At 40.0% G+C, this 19,559-nt stretch overlaps 1 protein-coding gene across 1 annotated transcript in view; it reads left to right on the top strand.

Annotated features, from left to right (window-relative positions):
- The window catches only part of usp9 (ubiquitin specific peptidase 9), a 258,340-nt gene that overhangs the window by 95,557 nt on the left and 143,224 nt on the right, over nt 1-19,559 (top strand). The window contains exons 14-18 of the mRNA XM_080203847.1: nt 1,442-1,575; nt 8,508-8,595; nt 10,078-10,420; nt 18,428-18,523; nt 18,834-19,045. Coding sequence (XP_080059973.1) covers nt 1,442-1,575; nt 8,508-8,595; nt 10,078-10,420; nt 18,428-18,523; nt 18,834-19,045 — 873 coding nt within the window. The remainder of the gene's footprint in view (nt 1-1,441; nt 1,576-8,507; nt 8,596-10,077; nt 10,421-18,427; nt 18,524-18,833; nt 19,046-19,559) is intronic.

Raw genomic sequence — 19,559 nt, 5'->3', positions numbered from 1 at the left:
TCCATAATTCTGAGAGAGAAAAATGCAATGGTTAGCGCTGCTGCCTCGTTGTGCCAGGGACCAGGTTCAATTCTGCCATATCGGCATGGGTTTCCTCCGGGTGCCCGGTTTACTCCCACACAACAAAGATGTGTTGGTTAGATTCATTGAACCATGCTAAATTGCCTCTTGGTGTCAGGGGGAATTAGCAGGGTAAAATATGTGGGGCTGTAGGGATAGGGATTGTTGTTGGCATTGGCTTGCTGGGCTAAATGGCGGCCTCTTGCATTGTCAGGATTTTATAGAATGCATACACTAGATTTTAGGATCTATCCTTGGCTATCTCTAAAAAGTATCATCCATTGGCAAACAGTCAATTTTCACATGTATTCTTATGTCCAATTCTATTTCACTCCCACTTTTCAACTGCTTCTCTGCTGCTAGTCAGTTGGCCAACATTAAATCCTAACTTTCATCTAGTTAGATCTGTGCTAACAGCTCCACCCCGTGCAACTAATGAGACAATTTGCAATAGAAAGTGTTGGAAAAACTCAGCAAGTTTGGCAGCAACTGTGTGGAAAGAGAAACAACTAATTTTTCAAATCCAGTGTGACTTTTTGGAACAAACTGATAATTTGCAATTATGATATATTTAGTCAGAATAATGCTTTCAACCTCCCCACCTGTCGAACACCTGGACATGATGTGGAGATGCAGGATCATCTGCACAACAGAGTTAGATTTTTCAACATGTTGGATGTCTCAGCTACTTTCCAGTGAAATGCTTAGGCATGCTCTTGTACCTCTGAACTGGACTAATATGTTTTGTTCTTGCTAGCTTCCCATCCTTCACGCCCAGCCTGTCTTAAACTATCATGCTTAATTCTTCCATGCTAGGTCTTGTTTGTCCTTACTTTAACTGTTTGATTTCCCAAGTATTAAATTCAAAAATGTTTCCTCCGCATCCTTTTGTGATGGTATTGATGGTATCCTCCAAAACGTAAGGTTCCTTGGGAGCAATTTTTCCATCTCGCTTCTTTGGCTTAAAATTGGATGCCTTAGCCTTGCTCTCCGGAAGTCTCCCAAGTTAAATTTAGTATTTCCATCCCTTCAAAAACTTAATGTTTTGCAAACCTTTTTGTTCTAAATTTTTAGTCGTATCTTCTAATTTTTCTTCTCGTTCAGTGTATGTTTTCCGTATTCATTATGAAGCACTTTGTTAAATGGGTCTGACGTGCAGCCATGAGTTTTGTTTGCAAAAATATATTTTTGTTAGGAAGATTAGTGTCCCCAAAATATAGATAGTAGTTACACTATAAAATATTATGAAGTTGTCGTCATTATGGCACAGAAAGAGGCCATTTGGTCCATTGAGTCCCGCTCTCTCATCAGTTAGTACCATAATGGATTAATTTCTGAATGTCATCAGGGCTATTGATTAACATAAATGTTTTCTTTATAGCCAGACCCAAAGAAGTCCTCACGTATTTTATCGGCATGATTTGATTAACCAGCTTCAACACAATCATTCATTAGTCACCTTGGTAGCTGAAAACCTCTCCGCCTATATGGAGAATATCCGGCAATTTCACAAAGGTAAAGAGTATGACTTATTTCTTGAAATCAAACCATTCAAATTTAACTACAGTTCAAAATGTTCACAATGAATTTGGTTCCTATCCCAGAGTATCACCAGTTTGAATCTATTGTTTTTTAATTTGCATGAGATTTAAGATTTTTATCAGAATAATGGGCTACATTGGTGGAGGAACATGCTAAAGAATAGCAAAGCGAAAGGATGCAATGAATTAGTAGATGCTTGGAAATAAATAGTTCACTTCGAAAATGTCTTCCCAGTTTTCTCATTTAGGCTTTGTGGAGTACTGTGCAAACAAATGTGTTGGAGAAAACTGATGAGGGGAGAATGAATAAATTTGTTATCGAAGTTATTCAAGTTGTTACTAGCCACAGGGGGAATATGTAATGGAAATTATTTTCTCTACCAACTGAGGATTTCAACAAGGCAGTGCTGTTCAATGCTTCAACAGGGTGAATGAGCTTGGAGAATTTCCCCAAAATTTGAATTTGTGGCATCGGTTACTGTAGTTGATAGGAAGAAAGAACCTATCTCTAAAATTGAAAGTCTTATGCCTAGCTTTTAGAAAGGTGCTGCACTTGATTGTGTTGCACTTCAGGGCATCATACTTGGAGTGATGGATTAAAATGAGGACTTAGCTGTGCAGTTATCAAGCAAGTATATGATTAAATATTAGCAAATATCTGTTTAATTCCATTTTTAATAAGGAAAAAATAAGCAGTAAAACACTGAGCAGTTGAATAAATCAATTTTTTTGTCGATCCCATTGGCATGTTGCAAGAAATATTCATCTTAAACAATAAGCCACAGAAAATAACTGATATTACTTCAGTAATGTTCTTAATTTGATCTGAACTGCCCTCATTCCTCCATCACGTCCTAGAGAAATGTGCTGATAGCAACACACAGCTCAAAAATTATGCAAATTTAAACATTTCTCATTTTCTTGTAATTACAATGTGATGGTGTAAATTTCTGTATATTGTTTTCAGCGTTGTGCTCATTGAGAACCTGAGGCTTTTGGCATATTTGGACCTGTTGCCTGTTTTCCTGTCCTGGTTTCTCAAAATGTTTACCCGCCATGTTTATGCATTTTGATAATTTCCTAAAGTTCCTATTTGTCTGTTTCAGTGATGCCATGTGCTAATTATTGTACACTTAATGAATGTAAAATTTGGAATGAGAAGATGTCATTTGGTCCATTGGACTGTCCACTCCTGAATCATGGACTGCTTCACCAAGATCTCTATATTCACTCTTCCCAGTTTATGTGCTGTGTTGTTGACTAATCTCAAACTTTTTTCTCAAATATTAATTTAGATTTTTAAGTTAATTCATGATCAGCAGTTAGTTATTTTGTCTCGCAGTTGGTTTCCCCATTGAAACTTGTTAATTTTGTAGTAATTTTGTAATATTGCAAAATTTTGTAATTTTTTGTATTTGCTGTTCATGGTAAATAGTTTACTTACCTGTAACGTTAGTTCTTTTCACAACCTGTTTCATTTATCCTTTAAATATTTAGTTATCAGCAAAATGGATAGTTTTAAAGGATTTATATTTATATTTGTATTGTTAAATATTAAAAATAAGGTACAGATTTAAGTGGATTTAATTTAAGAAGAGTAAAACTTTAATTAGATTCATGATACGCAAAAGAGCTTGGATGTATGGTGATTTTGGTCAGTTCAAACTGTGCTTCTATTGTGCTTAGAGAAGTTAGGCCTGAAAAATAAATAAATTTGAGAAGTAAAATGTCATTGCTTAGCAACCAGGAGCACTTTTTGTGTGTAATTTTAACTAAATTCATTGCAGTTGGGGCTGTGAAGCAAGAGCGAATAACTCTCACTCCTCTAGGAGTAGGAAAACCAAACAATGGAATAAGGTGTGTGAAAGCAAGCTTCATAGGAATTAAAGGACAGTTAGTTTTAGAAACCAGGGAATGGAAAAGAAACTCTAGGAATATTGAAGAAAGGATCAAAAAGGAAGTGCCTTTTAAACAGGATGCTTATGGAAGTTAGTCAGACTTGGGAAGAATAGAGCTGATAAGGTTAGCTACAGGGAAACCACATATCTGAAGCAGTTAGGTTTGGTGCTCTTATTACTAGTTTTTGAAGCAACTATACTCCGGGGACTGAATACCTGATTTTGTGCACAATTTTGGATGTATGTTGCAATTCAAGACAAAGGAATTCTGAAAGGAGTTGGAAAACACGGAACTGAATTCTTATTAAAACAGTGGAATGGTGTCCTCATAGAATCCCTACAGTGCAGAAGCAGGCCACTCAGTCCGTAGAATCCGCTCGACTACAATTCCACCCAGGCCCAATTCCATGACCCTACATATTTAGCCTGCTAATCCCCTACCACTAGGATCAACTTAGCATGGCCAATCAACCTAATCCACACGTTTTTGGGAAGTGGGAGGAAACTGCAGCATAGAGTCATAGAGAAACAGCCCAACTTATCCGTGCAGCCCTTTTTTTAAACTTCTAAGATAGTTCCAGTCGCCCACATTTGGTCCATATCCCGCTACACCCATCTTACCCATGTAATTGCCTAAACACTTTTTAAAAGACAAAACTGTATCCGCCTCTCCTACTACCTCTGGCAGCTTGTTTTAGACACTCACCACCCTCTGTGTGAAAAAAATTGCCCCTCTGGACCCTTTTGTATCTCTCCTTTCCTCTCAGCTTAAACCTATGCCCTCTAATTTTAGACCCCCCAACCTTTGGGAAAAGATATTGCCCCTCGTTATTCTATAAGATCACCCCTCGGCCTCTTATGCTCCAGAGAAAGTAGTCCCAGTCTATCCAGTCTCTACTTATAATTCAAACCATCAAGTTCCGGCAAACATCGTAGTAAATCTTTTCTGCACTCTTTCTAGTTTAATAATATCCTTTCTATAATAGGGTGATCAGAACTGTACACAGTATTCCAAGCACCCAGAGGAAACCCATGCAGACACAGGGAGGATGTGCAAACAGACAGAGGCTGGAATTGAATCCCAGTCCCTGGTGCTCTGAGGCAGCAGTGCTAACCACTGCACCATTGTGCTGCCTGGTGTTTGTTTGAAAAGACAGTTGGAAAACCTGGAGCTTGATTCTTAATGGAAACAGCTGATGGAAAACATTGTTTGAAAGAACATTTTAAAGTGCATGTTTGTGTGATTGGAGTGTGGAAGAAGTCCTAAGAATGATCTGGGGAATTCTGAGGAGAAAATCACAGGTGGTCAGTTGAATGACATTGGCCATTTGGTTAGAGAGTGGGGTATTATCTTTTAAAACTTTACGTTTATGCAGCAAGGGGGTGGGGGGGGGGGGGTGTAGAGTAAAGTAACATTATATCTGTAATTAAACTTTTCGTGTTTAATGAATTGAATATTACGGTCTTCTGAGCCAGCGGTCCATTCTGGAATTTTCCTGTGCAGTTATAACATCAGCAGGGATTGTAACATATAGTCCAACAAAAAAATAATTTCAACACCCAAATTCCACATAATTTTTACCCATTAAGTTCAGAATTATGTTAGTTTACAGTGCCAAAGCTGACCCCAATCATTGGATTGTAAAACAGATCCATTCCGAATTCGGTTTCAATAACCTTATATTCAGATTCAAATTTAATTTGCTGCTTCTCACTGTTTATGGGATAATGGGTCCTTTAATACTTGGTCTCCTTTCTGCAAATTAGCTGTCCACATACAATTCCTAAACATGGACAGAAATTTATGAACAGAGAAGACTCAAAACAAGTTTTGATGGAACAGTAAAAGCAAAATACTGCAGATGTTGGAATCTGAAACAAAAACAGAAAATGCTGGAGAATCTCAGCAGGTCTGACAGCATTTGTGGAGAGAGAGTAGAGCCAACCGTTTGAGTTTCAGACTCAAAACGTTGGCTGTATTCTCTCTCCAATGGTGCCAAAAGAGTAACTGGGAAAAGAGTTGGGCCTCTTAAAGATCAGCAAGGTCATTTATGTGTGGATTCACAAGAGATGGGTGAATTAAATCTCATGAGTATTTACTGTTGAGAAAAGCATGAATGTTAGGGAACTTGGGGAAATAAATAGTGATGGCTTGAGAAGTGTACATATTACAGAGAAGATGGTGCTGGAAGTCGTAAAGCACACCAAGATAGATAAATCCCTGGGGCCTGATGAAATGTATCCCAGGATATTATGGGGGGCTAGGGAGGAAATTGTGGGCCTCTTAGCATCGATAGTCACAGGTGAGGTGACTGAACATTGGAGGGTGGTAAATGTCGTGCCTTTGTTTAAAAAAGGCTGCAGGGAAAAGCTTGATCTACAGGCCCGTGAGTCTCGTCTGTGGTGGTAAGTTGTTGGAGGGTATTTTGAGACCCAGGATTTACAGGCATTTCAGAGACACAAGGACTCATTAGGGACAGTCAGCATGGCTTTGTGAGTGGAAAATCATGTCTCACAAATTTGAGCTTTTTGTAGGGGTAACTAAAAAGGTAGATGAGGGCAGTGCAGTTGATGTCTACGTGGACTTTAGCAAGGCCTTTTATAAGGTATCACATGGTCAGTTGTTGCATAAGGTTAAATCTTTCAGGATCCAGGGTGAGATAGCTAAATGGATACAAAATTGGCTTGATGACAGAATGTGGATATGCCGGCGTTGGACTGGCGTAAACACAGTAAAAAGTCTGACAACACCAGGTTTTAGTCCAACCTATTTATTTGATAATATACTCATTTATCAAATAAATAGGTTGGACTAAAACCTGGTGTTGTCAGACTTTTTACTGTGTTGATGACAGAAGCCAGAGGGGTGGTTGTAGAGGGTTGTTTTTCAAACTGGAGGCCTGTGACCAGTAGTGTGCCTCAGGGATCGGTGCTGGGTCCACTGTTTGTCATTTATATTAATGATTTGGATGAGAATATAGGAGGCTTTGCAGATGGCACCAAGATTGGTGGCATAGCGGACAGTGAAGAAGGTTATCTGATTGCAATGGAATCTTGACCAATTGGGCCAGTGGGCTGATGAATGGCAGATGGAGTTGAGGTAAATGCGAGGTGATGCATTTTTGGTAGATTGAACCAGGCAGGACTTAGTTAATGAAGGGTGTTGGGGAGAGTTACAGAACAAAGATCTAGGAGTACGGGTACATAGCTCCTTGAAAGTGGAGTCGCTGGTGGACAGAGTGGTGAAGAAGGCATTCAGTGTGTTTGGTTCCATTGGTCAGACCATTGAATACAGGAGTTGGAACATGTTGTTGAAGTTGTACAAGACATTGGTAAGGCCACACTTGGAATAAGAAGGTGAATGGAATGTTGGCCTTTATAGCGAGGGGGATAGAATATAAAACTAGTGAGGTCTTGCTGCAACTGTATAGGGTACTGGTGAGGCCGCAGCTGGAGTACTATGTGCAGTTTTGGTCGCCGCACTTGCGGAAGGATATATTGGCTTTGGAGGGAGTGCAGAGGAGGTTCACTAGGCTGATACCGGAGATGAGGGTGTTGGTCTATGACGAGAGACTAAATAGACTGAGTCTGTACTCGGAGTTTAGAAGGATGAGGGGGGATCTTATAGACATATAAGATAATGAAGGGGATGGATAGGGTAGTAGTAGAGAGATTCTTCCCGCTTAGAAAGGATAGCTGGACTAGAGGACACAGCCTCAAGATAAGGTTTGGGGGGGGGGGGGGGAGGGACGCAGTTTAGATCGGAGTTGAGGAGGAACTTCTTCACTCAAAGGGTGGCGAATCTCTGGAATTCTCTGCCTGTTGAAGTGGTGGAGGCTACCTTGCTAAATATATTTAAGTCATGGGTAAATAGGTTTCTGATAGACAGGGGAATTGAGGGTTATGGGGAGAAAGCAGGAAAGTGGAACTGGTCCACTTGAGATCAGCCATGATCTTACTGAATGGCGGGGCAGGCTCAAAGGGCTAGATGGCCTACTCCTGCTCCTATTTCTTATGTTCTTATGAATACAGTGTACAGTTCTGGTCATCCTATTGTAGAAAAGGATATTATTGAATTAGAAAGCGTGCAGAAAAGATTTAGTAGGATGCTACCGAGACTTAATGGTTTGAGTTATAAGGAGAGGCTGGATAGACTGGGACTTTTTTCTCTGGAGCATAGAAGTCTGAGGGGTGATCTTATGGAGATCTGTGAATAATGAGGAGCATCAGTTAGGTTGTCAACATATTTTCCCAAAGATAAGGGAATCTAAAACTAAAGGGCATAGGTTTAAGATGAGGGGGAGAGATACAAAAGGATCTAGAGGAGCAGTGTTTTCATCGAGGGTGGTGAGTGTCTGGAGCAAGCTGCCAGAGGCAGTAGTAGAGGCCAGTACAATTTTGTCTTCTAAAAAACATTTAGAGAATTACATGGGTAAGATGGGTGTAGAGGGAAATGGGTCAAATGTGGGCAATTGGGACTAGCTTAAGAGCTTTAAAACAAAAGGACAGCATGGACAAGTCAGGCTGAAAGGCCTGTTTCCATGCTGTAAACCTCTATCTCTAAACCTCTACAACTCTAAACCTGTTGAGTTTGTCCAGCATTTTCCGTTTTTGTATTGATGGAATGACATTGGTTACTGCTTCATAGGCACAATATTTTACTGTTAATACTGCCTGGCCTTTGTTGCCAAGCTAGTTTTGTACATATTTGAATAATACAATATATTTCTTAAGACACAGCCAGTTTTAGCTCTGTGACAGCACTCTTTGCCTCAGCCAGAAGGTGGTTAGCTCTGTCGTCATTACATGTACTTTACATTGTCTAGGCTGATCCTTGGAGACAGAGTGTCTGTTCCCTGTCCTAATCCTATTTAACTCTGAATTGTTTGGCTGTTTTGAAATGGGCATATGGTGCCAAATGTTGTGCTGCAACTTTTCCACTTAGAATTTTGTAACTAAATGTACAGCAAGTTTCATATGCATTAATGAGGAATTTTGTAACTTGCAGAGAATCCAGAGTACGATCCACAGACTGTAAGGACAGGGAGTCGATATAGCCATGTACAAGAAGTCCAAGAGAGACTGAATTTCTTAAGGTGAGTTGATTTGTGAATGAAAATTGATTTTATGGTTTAGAAAGCAAACTGATCAGGATTTCTCTTGCTGATGGCTCATAATGTAGAAATTGCACTGCAGCTAGGAGCATGGTAGTAAACTTGCAAGCTTTTGAGGTTCCCATCTTCGTCAGGTGAATGGAGAGTTCTGGCCTCAGACAGAGCTAAGAGCATGGAACATGGTTTCCAACCAGAAAGATGCGGCTTCAAATTCTAAGGCTGCATGTACATCTAATTTTTTCAGCCTTGCAAAATGTGAAATGGAGGATGCATGAGGATCAGGCTTCTAAAAGCACCATTAAGCTCGTAGAAAAATCTGCTTCCATCTGACTGGATGCTAATATGTAAATGATTTCAGAGGATGAAAAATTGTGCAATCAAACTTTATTTGATTAAGGCTAGCATATTTGTAATAGGAAACATAGTTTATTAAATTAAAACTTATCTTTCAATAATACTTTGCCAAGAATTCACATTTGAGTTTTGATCCTATACTAAGTGCTAACCTGTTCACAAGAACCATTCACTCTTGAAAGATGACAATAAGTTATAATTGAAAGATTATATAGCGAATGTAAGCGATTCATTCTTTGAATACAGAACTGCCTCTATGTATCACGCATCCATGTGACTAACCACTGCTTGTTGGCCTAAATGGTAGGTATTTGGATGAACCTGTACAAGCAGTGTTTGACTTTATGATGTTCAAGTTACGACACTTCTTTATAAATTGACACCCTGTTTCAAATTTACAATGTTGCTTTTGACTTAGCAACGCTATGCCAGAAAACCAGTCCAAACATTCATTCATACATATCGACGTTCTGCACTGCCTGTATCCCTGACTTACGTCACTCTAATGTTGTTCTGGCACTTTTTTCTTGGTGAGTCTTCGTTTCCAAACATGTTTTTATGAGAAAATCTATTCCGATTCATAATGTTTTGATCCAAGAACCATTTTTCGGGAACCAATAGTGTTTCAAGTCCAAAGACTGCCTGTATTTGTAACTTTCTTTGCCACGTATTGTTTGCAACTCGTTCAAAAATAATCTTTTGTGTGCCACTGGTTACAGGTAAATTATTGTTGCATGTTAGCTTTTCAGTGTGATATAAAGTGCAAAAGGGGTTGATGTTTATGGTTGTCCTCTGCTCCAAATTGCTCTGCATACTTATTGTTTTGAGGTACAAATAAAGGTTGTGCTTTTTCTTGGGGTTGGAGGCAAGGGATGTGGACTGGTAAGTATTGCTGGTGGTGAAAAGAACAAAGATAAGATTAAAAGCAAAATTGCACAGTCATGTTTCTGTAATTCTAAAGCAATGTTTCAGACTAGTGATGGCATGGGAAAACCGTTATCTGTCCTTTTGGCCATTGACAATATGCTGATTGTGGACGTGAGTCCATAAGTGACTTGTTACTTTAAGAAGTAATTCTATCATAAATGTTAACCTGTATTTATTCCTTAGATTTTTATTGAAGGATGGCCAGCTGTGGTTGTGTGCTCCTCAAGCCAAGCAAATCTGGAAATGTTTGGCTGAGAATGCTGTCTACCTTTGTGATCGTGAGGCCTGTTTCAAGTGGTTTTCCAAGTTGATGGGGGATGAGCCTGACTTAGACCCAGATATAAACAAAGACTTCTTTGAAAATAATGTTCTGCAACTGGATCCTTCTCTCTTAACTGAAAATGGAATGAAGTGCTTTGAACGGTTTTTCAAAGCTGTGAACTGTCGCGAAGGGAAACTTGTAGCAAAACGGCGTGCTTATATGATGGATGATCTTGAGTTAATAGGACTGGAGTATCTGTGGAGGGTAAGAAAATAAACCAATTTCAATTTATTATTAAGATTATTAGTGGCATTTCAGTTGCACTAATTGTTTTGTAAAATTGTGTGGTAGTTTGGAAGGTGAAAGCTGTTGGTGCTCCAGATCGTTCTTTTAAAAAAAAGGCAACTGTGTGTTGACCAAAGCAGTGGAAAACAACAAATATGATCGTTTGTGGATGAACTGATAGCAAGTAAATGACCTTTGTAGATGCGAACAGTCTGAATTTGCTCACTTAAATGAGAAGAATTTTGAACAAATTGGGGAGGTGGTGACACGACCACAGCACAAGTGGAATTTAAAATCAATTAATAAATTTGCAATTTAAAAGCTGTCTTTCATCACAATGACTATGAAGCCATTAATTCTTGTCATAAAAGCTTATCTGATTCACTAATGCCTGGGATGGTTTGTTGTCCTGACCGCCACACTCAGCATTGTCAGCTCTGCAAAGTCTAACTTTACTAACATCTGGGAGCTTGTAGCAAAATTGGGAGAGCTGTTCCACAGGCTTGATAAGTCATATTCAAAGTCATACCTTGCAAACAATGACCCAGACAACACCATCCCTAGATATCTCCTATCTATTGACAGGACAGACCCACCAGACATGGTTGTACAGTTGGGAGGAAAGTGCCGTGGAGTCTTCAACATTGACATTAAGTGAAACATTGGCAGGAAATCCTCCTGTTGATGTGGTCTTCCCATCTCAGCAGACGAATCAGTACACATCCATATTAAACACCACGGGAAGAACCACTGAGGATCGCAAGGGCACAATATACTCTTGATAGGGGACTTCATTGTCTGTCATCAAGAGTTGCATCATCATTAACTGAGCTGACTGAGTTCTAAAGGACATATCTGCTAGGCTGCATCTGTAGTAAGTGGTGAAGCAAACAACAAAAGGGAAAAATCTGCTTGATGTGTGCTCAACAGTCTAACTTTCACTGCACTACTCAGTGACCGTGTTGGTAGGAATGATCAGTGCACTGTTCACTTAGGGAAAAGTCCCGTCTTCATATTGAGGATGTTCTCCAACGTGTTGTGTGGCACTACCCCCGTGCTAAATGAGATATTTCAAACAGATTTAGCAGATCACAACTGGGCATCCATGAGGTGCTGTTGGCCACCAACAGCAGTAGAATTGTATTCAGCCACAATCTGTAACCTGAAGGCTTGACATGTCCCCACTCTAATAGTACCATCAAGCTGGGCAGGGCGTGGTGGTGGGGAGGATCAACCCGAGTTCAATGAAGAGCATGCTGGAAGTAGCACCAAGTACCTAAAAGAGAGATGTCACCTTGTTGAACTACAACACAGATTGACTTGCATGCCAAACAGCACGTGATATATGAAGCTAAGTGATCCCACCACCAATGGAGCAAATCTAAGCCCTGCATACCACATTCAGGTGGTGGTTGCCTCAGGTCTACAACATGATGCAGGAGTTCCCCAGGGTAGTGTCCTTGGCTTAATCATCCGTCAGCTGCATTATCATGGTCTTTAAGCTCTCCTGGCACCCCATTATAAGGTTAGAAGTGGAGATATCTATTGATGAATGTTCACTGTTCATCACTACTTCAACGCTGCAGATACTGAAGCATTTTATGTCCAAATGTAGCAAGACCTGATAAGCATTTAGGCTTAGGCTGCTAAGTGGTAAGTAACATTTGGTTCATACAAGCATCAGGTAAAGACCATCTTCAACAAGAGAGTCCAACCATCTCCCTTGACATTCAATTGCATTACCAATAACACAATTTCCCACGATTAACTTCTTGGAGGTTACAATGGATCAGAGACTGAACTCAACCAGTCACTGTAACTCACTTCTTGACTTCCTAAAGCCTGTCCACCAACGACAAGGCACAAGTTAGTATGTGATGGTGCAGTCTTCACTTGCATGGATGTGTGTAATTCCAATAATACCAGAAATATAGAAAATAGGAGCAGGAAGAAGCCCTTCAAGCCTGCTCTACCATTCATTATGATTGTGGCTGATCATCCAGTTCAATAGTCTGATCCTACATCCTGCCAACCCTCCCCCCCGCCCCAATCCTCTGATCCCCTTCATCTCAAATACTGTATCTAACTGCCTCTTGAAAATATTCAACATCTTGGCCTTAAGTACTACTTGTGATAGTGAATTCCATAGGCTGACGGCTCTCTCGGTGAAGAAATTACTTCTCACCTCTGTCGTAACGCATCTACTGTGTATTATCAGACTGTGACCTGTGGTTCTAGACACCCCAACCATCAGGAACATCCTTCTTGCATCAACCCTGTTAGAATTTTATAGGCTTCTATGAGACCCCCCTCATTCTTAAGTCCACCGAATTCAATCCTAACTGACTCAATCTCTCCTCGTACGCCAATCCTGCCATCCCAGGAATCAGTCTAGTAAACCTTCTGTGCATTCCTTGTACAGCAACAAGATCCTTCTTCCTCAAATAAGGAGACGAAAACTGCACACACTTATCCAGGTGTGGCTTCACCAAGGCCCTATATAACTGCATCAAAATATCCCTGCTCCTGTGCATGAATCCTCTCAATGCAGGCCAACATACCATTTGCCTTTTTTACTGCCTGCTACACCTGCATGCTTACCTTCATTGACTGGTGTGAGAGGACATCTGGGTCTCGTTGCAATGCTGCTCTCCTAATTTATGACCATTCAGATCGTAATCTGCCTTCCTGCTTTTGCTTCCAAAGTTGGTAACCTAATTTCTCCAAATTATACTTCATTTGCCCACTCGCTTAACTTGTCCAAATCGTTCTGAAGGAAGCTTGACACAAGACGAAGCTGCCCACTTAATTTGCACTCCATTTACCACCATTCACTCCCCCCACCACTTTGCACAGTGGCAGCAGTGTGTACCATCTCTACAATATACACTGTAAGGATCCTTCGACAATACATTCAAAACCTACAACCTGTACCACCTGTAAGGAAGGACAAGAGCAGCATATGCTCAAGAACACCTGCAAGCTTCCCTCCAAGTCCCACACCATCCTGTCTTGGAACTATATCTTTGTCCCTTTGCTGTTGTTGGGCCAAAATCCTGGAACTCCTTTCCTGACAGCACTATGGGTGTAACTGCACTACATGGATCAAGAATGCAGTTTTTCACCATTTCAAGGTCAGTTAAGGATGTGCAGTAAATGCTGGCCTAGCCAGCGATGCCCACATCCTGTGAAAACAAATAAAAATAAACCTCAAACTTGTTTTGTATATGTTAGCTGTTGATAAATGATTTATGATCTTGAATTTGTGTAAATTTTCCTTTCAACCCCTCTCAAATTAAATGAAAAACCTGGCTAAACCTTTAAAGGCTTGGAGTATGTAGTGTATGTGTATTGAAAAGAATCTCTTGATTGTAAAAAAAAAAATGCTTGATGTCATTGATTTGAGTAATAACTAGATATATAGGCATATGAGTTTACAGCCCAACTCTCTTTAAACTACAACAGTATATTGCAGTACAAAAGTCAATGGTGTTAAGAGTCAGACTCAATTTTTCACTTCAGAAATGTATGTTTTTTACTTAGCTGATAAACCAGCGCATGGGATCAAGCAGGCAATATGGGCTGTGTTGCCAAAAGGACAGTAAGAAATCTCTCAATACCAGGTTAAAGCCCAGCAGGTTTATTTGGTAGCAAAAGCCACCAAAACTTGAACTTTAACCTGATGTTTTAAGACTTCTTATTGCGTTTACCCCAGTCCAACGTCAGCATCTCCACATCATGCCAAAAGAACCCACAGGATGCCCGCACAGCAAACCTTGCCAAAATGGGCCTTTCAGCAGAAACAAAGTACAAAGCTGATTTCAAGCCAAAAACCATAGCGTTTGCTCGCTCGTCACACAACTTGTGCTAATGCAAGTGAAATTGGTACAAGTGAAAACTGGCATGAGAACGGAAGAAGGAATCCACCCTGAAGAAGATGCCAAAGTCCAAATGTGCTATGAGATCCAGTACTAGCCATTGGCCTCATCTTGAGAAGCATATATTGAAATGGCGGCTCAAAAATTGTCAGTTATAGCACCAAAAATGTAGTGCATATATATAGCTAGTGGTTGTAGCCAACTTATGTGGCACAAAGCCAAGACCACTGAGACTACAAAAAGATATCTATGCCAATATTACCAGTTTTCAGCAATTCATCAGACAACAACAAAAACATGAGTGCCCATTGTATTACATTGACAACATGGATGAAACGCACATGAATTTTGTTTGGTGCAGCAGCCGAATTGTGGATTGGAAAAGTTCAAAAGTGATTGTAGTGAAAACCACAAGGCAAGTAGATAAAGCTTCACAGCTTCATGACTGATGGAATGAAATTAAAGCTGCTGGTAATTTTCAGTGTAAAACCATGCTGAAAATTCCCTGCAGGTGTTTTTGTCTGCCCTTGGCAGAAGGTTGGGTGGATGAGGATGGAGTGAAGTTAGGGATTGATGATGTGTGGATTAAGCATCCTGGTGGCTTATACAAATAACATAGCTTCCTAGTGGAATCTGTTCAGATCCCAAGGAGCTGATGACATTGACATGAAATCACACCCAAATTGCAGTTATATCAGGGTGTCTAATGTCTGCACCTCAAAAGTGGCTTTCGCTACCAGATAAACCTGTTGAACTTTAACCTGGTGTTGTGAGACTTCTTACTGTGTTTACCCCAGTCCAACGTCGGCATCTCCACATCATGCCAAAAGGACCCACAGGATGCCTGCACAGCAAACCTTGCCAAAACGGGTCTTTCAGCAAAAACAAAGTACAAAGCTGATTTCAAGCTAAAAACCCACTCGTCACACAACTTGTGCTAATGCAAGTGAAATTGGTGCAAGTGAAAACTGGCATGAGAACGGAAGAAGGAGTCCACCCTGAAGAAGATGCCAAAGTCTAAATGTGCTATGAGATCAGGTATTAGCCATTGGCCTCATCTTGAGAAGCATATATTGAAATATAATTGCTTCAACAAGCAATGAAATGATCATGTTTGATCTGAAAGGAATGTGTTGATGGCCAATGGAGAATAAACCCTTCACAGATTGGAAATGTGCTTCTTGCCCCACTTGACGTTTTGTTGAGTCGTTAAATTGTCAAATGCTATTCATGAACAAACTCATCAGATTGACGTGGAATATCAAATTCAATGAATGGAGAGAAAGATGAATTGTGGAAGGATGATTCTGAAACCGACAGCACCAAATCTGATCCAAAATGAGATCTTTGCACTGATGTCTAGCCAAAGTGACTCTGAATTTGAACATTTTGTGTTGGATGCCGAAGACCATGAATTTGACCAAGTTTAAAACATTTCATTGTGGTTAAAGATATGCCTATAACTAATGTCAGATTGATTTAATTTGCATTACCAGTCTTACTTCTAACATTTTAAAACACTTTTGGGAGTGATTTATAACTTAACAACTACACAGTAGGACAGAGAATACATGAGAAGTGTGGAGGCTTGTGAGAAAGCTGCTGCAATAATCATGGGCTATTTTCATCCTCATAAGGATTATTTTTGGGTTGGCAAACTAATGGAATGCCACAGGGATCAGTGCTAGGACTTCAATGATTTAAAATTCATTTTATTGATTTGGACCATGCTGGCTAAATTTGCTCATGACGCAAAGTTGGAAAGCACATTATGAAGAGGGCAAATGAGTCTGTGAAAGGATGCAGATAGATTAAGTGAGCAGGCAAAAAGTTGATAGGTGGAGCATAATTTGGGGAATGAGAGATTGTCCATTTTGGGAGGAAGAATAGCAAAGAACTTTATTTAAATGGAGGTGAGAAACCTGGTATAGAGGGATCTGTGTGCTTTGGAATTTGAATTGTAAAAAAACTAGCATGCACGTACACCAAGTGATTGGGAGGGTAAATGAAATGTTCGCCTTCAATGCAAGGGGAATAGAGTATGAAAGTCAGTCAGTCTTGCTACATCTATAGAAGGCCTTAGTGAACCACATGTGCAGTACAGTTTCTGATCCCTTACTTGAGGGGTATAATTGCATTGGAAGTCGTTCAGCCAAGCATCACTTGGCTGATTCCCATGATAGAGATTGAGCAGGTTAGGCCTGTACTATTTCAAGTTAAGAAGAATGAGAGGTGACCTTATTGAATTACAGTTTCTGAGGGGACCTAGAATGGTGGATGCTGGGAGGATATTTCTCCTTGTGGAGATGTTTAGAACTCGAGGGCACAGTTTCAAACTAAGAGGTCTCCCATTTAAAGCAAAAGATTATTTTCTGAGTGGTAGACTTTGCAATTCTTTGCCTAGAGAAAGTGGAGGTTGGACCATTGAATATGTTCAAGACTGAGTTGAACAAATATTTAACAGACAAGGAAGTCTAGTGTTTTGGAGGATAAGCACGGAAGTAAAGTTAAAATGATAATCGTATCAGCCACAATCTTGTTGAATGTCAGAGCAGGCTGGAAAGGCCATATAGCTGACCTCTTTTTATTTTTTAAGATCTCGTGTGCGTTGTACTCCAGAATAATTTCTCTCCCAGCTCCACTGTCCTTGTGCCTTTGCAAAATAACATTGTACAAACAGGATACTGTGTAGAAACTGGAATAGATGTGATGGATGTCTGAGGAAAACCGAGTGCAAAGCTCAAAGTAACATTCCAGAAATTCTCAATGTAGTTGTGGTATTCTGATTATTAAATGTTGGTGTGTTGTGAAAAAAAATAGTAAATGAGAATTGTGCGTAGAAAAATACTTGAATGGTCAGTGTACTTGACAGTGAATTTTGGCTATCTTCCAATTTGTAGACAGTGCTGTTTCTTTTATTGCTGGCTACCTATTGAAGCGTCATGGTTTGGTGCATTCAGATGTATGATGGGAACAGTGGATATTAATGTGATCCATGAGGATAACTGCTTTATTTTCCTGGTACTGCTTGAACAGTGTCTGCACATTTGAAGTATAGCATGTTTAAATTGACTTATTTCCTGCTTATTGTCCATTGTTCAAAAATAAACAGGAGATTGAATGCAGTAATCCCACCTGTACGACATAGCTTATGATGATTACCAATGATTTTGCATTCTGCCACATCATCCACAGTGTGAAAGATTTCTCCAGCAATGGATTACTAAATATCCCCTGGAGTCTAAACTCATCTTTAAGAACACATATTTCATGCATAAATGTTCAAATGCCAGAACCTGACCAGTGAAAATTCCCCAGTCACCACACACCGGCACCTGTTTGAGTACACTGGAAGAATTCAACACAGCCAATGCACTTAACCAGCATGTCTTTCCAACTGTGGAGAAAACTGGAGCACCTGGAGGAAACCCATGCAGACACGGAGAATGTCCAGACTCCACACAGTGACTAAAGCCGGGAATCAAACCCGGCTAAACACTGTGCCACGATGCCACCCTAATAGTAAATTGATGGTAGTTGTCGCACATTTCATAACTGGAAATATTTATTGAACATGTATTTGTTACATTTTGATAGCAGCTGGCCTAAGTCATAGGGCTAAACTGGTGTTTGAAGATTCTCTTTTGTGCAGTTTGAACAATAGGTCTTAGAAAATTAAGTTACTACAGTATATAATTCAATTGAATCTGATATCTCCAATATTTCACAATATCCGGTATACTTCAGGTATCCTGGTTAACTGTGTATGGTTCGTTGCTTTGGAGAAAGGGTTATCTATTTTAGATGTAACTATAGGCTGGTTTTTACCTTCCAAGAATTGGTGAAAAAATTCTCATTACAGAAATGAAATCTAAACATATGAAACCAGTTTATTTTATGATGCCAGGCTTTCCATTGAGCTGTGCTGTTCCTCTGGATGGTTAAATTTGCAAAAATTTAGGCAACACCCGAGGACACGCCTGAGTGCGATTTGGAAGAATTTTGTATCGTTATTTGAAGTTATATATTTAATATAATTGTGAAGTTGGATTGAGTTCATGCTTTTTGCTTAGAGATTTTAATGTCTTGACTTGCCTGTGTTCAACAGGTTGTAATTCAAGGAAGTGATGACATTGCCAGTAGAGCGATAGACCTGCTAAAAGAAATATACACAAACCTTGGCCCAAGATTGCAGGTTAACCAGGTAGGCGTTCCACTCTGAAGATTATGCCTGCTCAGTGTAAACTTTTATGAACTTGGAAGGCCATGTGTGCTCTTTGTTATTTAGCGATTTTCTTGCTGAACGAATTCGCAATTGCAAGTTTCTACTTTACAATTCTTGCTATCTCCCAATATTTCCAAGTGATGTACCTTTGGATGTATGATGAGTAATGGAGGAAAGCGAGGCACGGTATGTGGGAAAGAAAAATAAGTTATTGCTTAAGGGAGTTGAAGATTTTGTAAATTCATATCTGTTTGCAATGCCTAAGTGATACCGATATTTTCACAACTAGGTAGAGATTCATGAAGACTTCATTCAGTCATGTTTTGATCGATTGAAGGCCTCTTATGATACGCTGTGTGTATTAGACGGTGACAAAGACAGTATTAATTGTGCAAGGCAAGAGGCAATACGGATGGTACGTGTGTTGACAGTTTTGCGTGAGTACATAAACGAATGCGACAGCGACTACCATGAAGAACGGACTATTCTACCAATGTCTAGGTAGGTGCATTAGAAGTACTGCTTTCAATTTAAGATAGAATAATTTCAGCTCAAACTAAGGTTTTGTAATGAGCAGTTTTTGTTCATTTTTTACTTTCAAAATTCTTTGAGATCATACTTGAATTTCTATTCATGTTTATCATGCAACTAAATGTTACAGAATATTCAGGATACAGCTAAGTTTTTATAATTCATGATGTACAGGGCAATATTGGACGGCCGTAGTTATGGGGGATTTCAATCTGCATATTGATTGGTCAACCCATGTTGGACGCGGGGGGCTCGAGGAAGAGTTCTTGGAATGCTGCCGGGATAGTTTCCTCGAACAGTGTGTGTTGGAGCCGACGAGGGAGCGAGCTATCTTGGATCTGGTGCTATGTAATGAGGCTGGTAGAATTAGGGACCTTGTGGTGAAGGATCCTCTTGGGGAGAGTGATCATTGTATGGTGGAGTTTCTGATGCAGATGGAGGAGGAGAAAGTGGGTTCCCGGACACACGTCCTCTGTTTGAATAG

The sequence above is a fragment of the Carcharhinus amblyrhynchos genome, chromosome 15, assembly GCF_965287045.1.
Source record: "Carcharhinus amblyrhynchos chromosome 15, sCarAmb.v2.hapA, whole genome shotgun sequence".
In the NCBI taxonomy this organism is placed as follows: domain Eukaryota; kingdom Metazoa; phylum Chordata; class Chondrichthyes; order Carcharhiniformes; family Carcharhinidae; genus Carcharhinus; species Carcharhinus amblyrhynchos.
The sequence above is the reverse complement of the archived record's forward strand: the minus strand, read 5'-3'. Positions and strand labels throughout refer to the sequence as shown.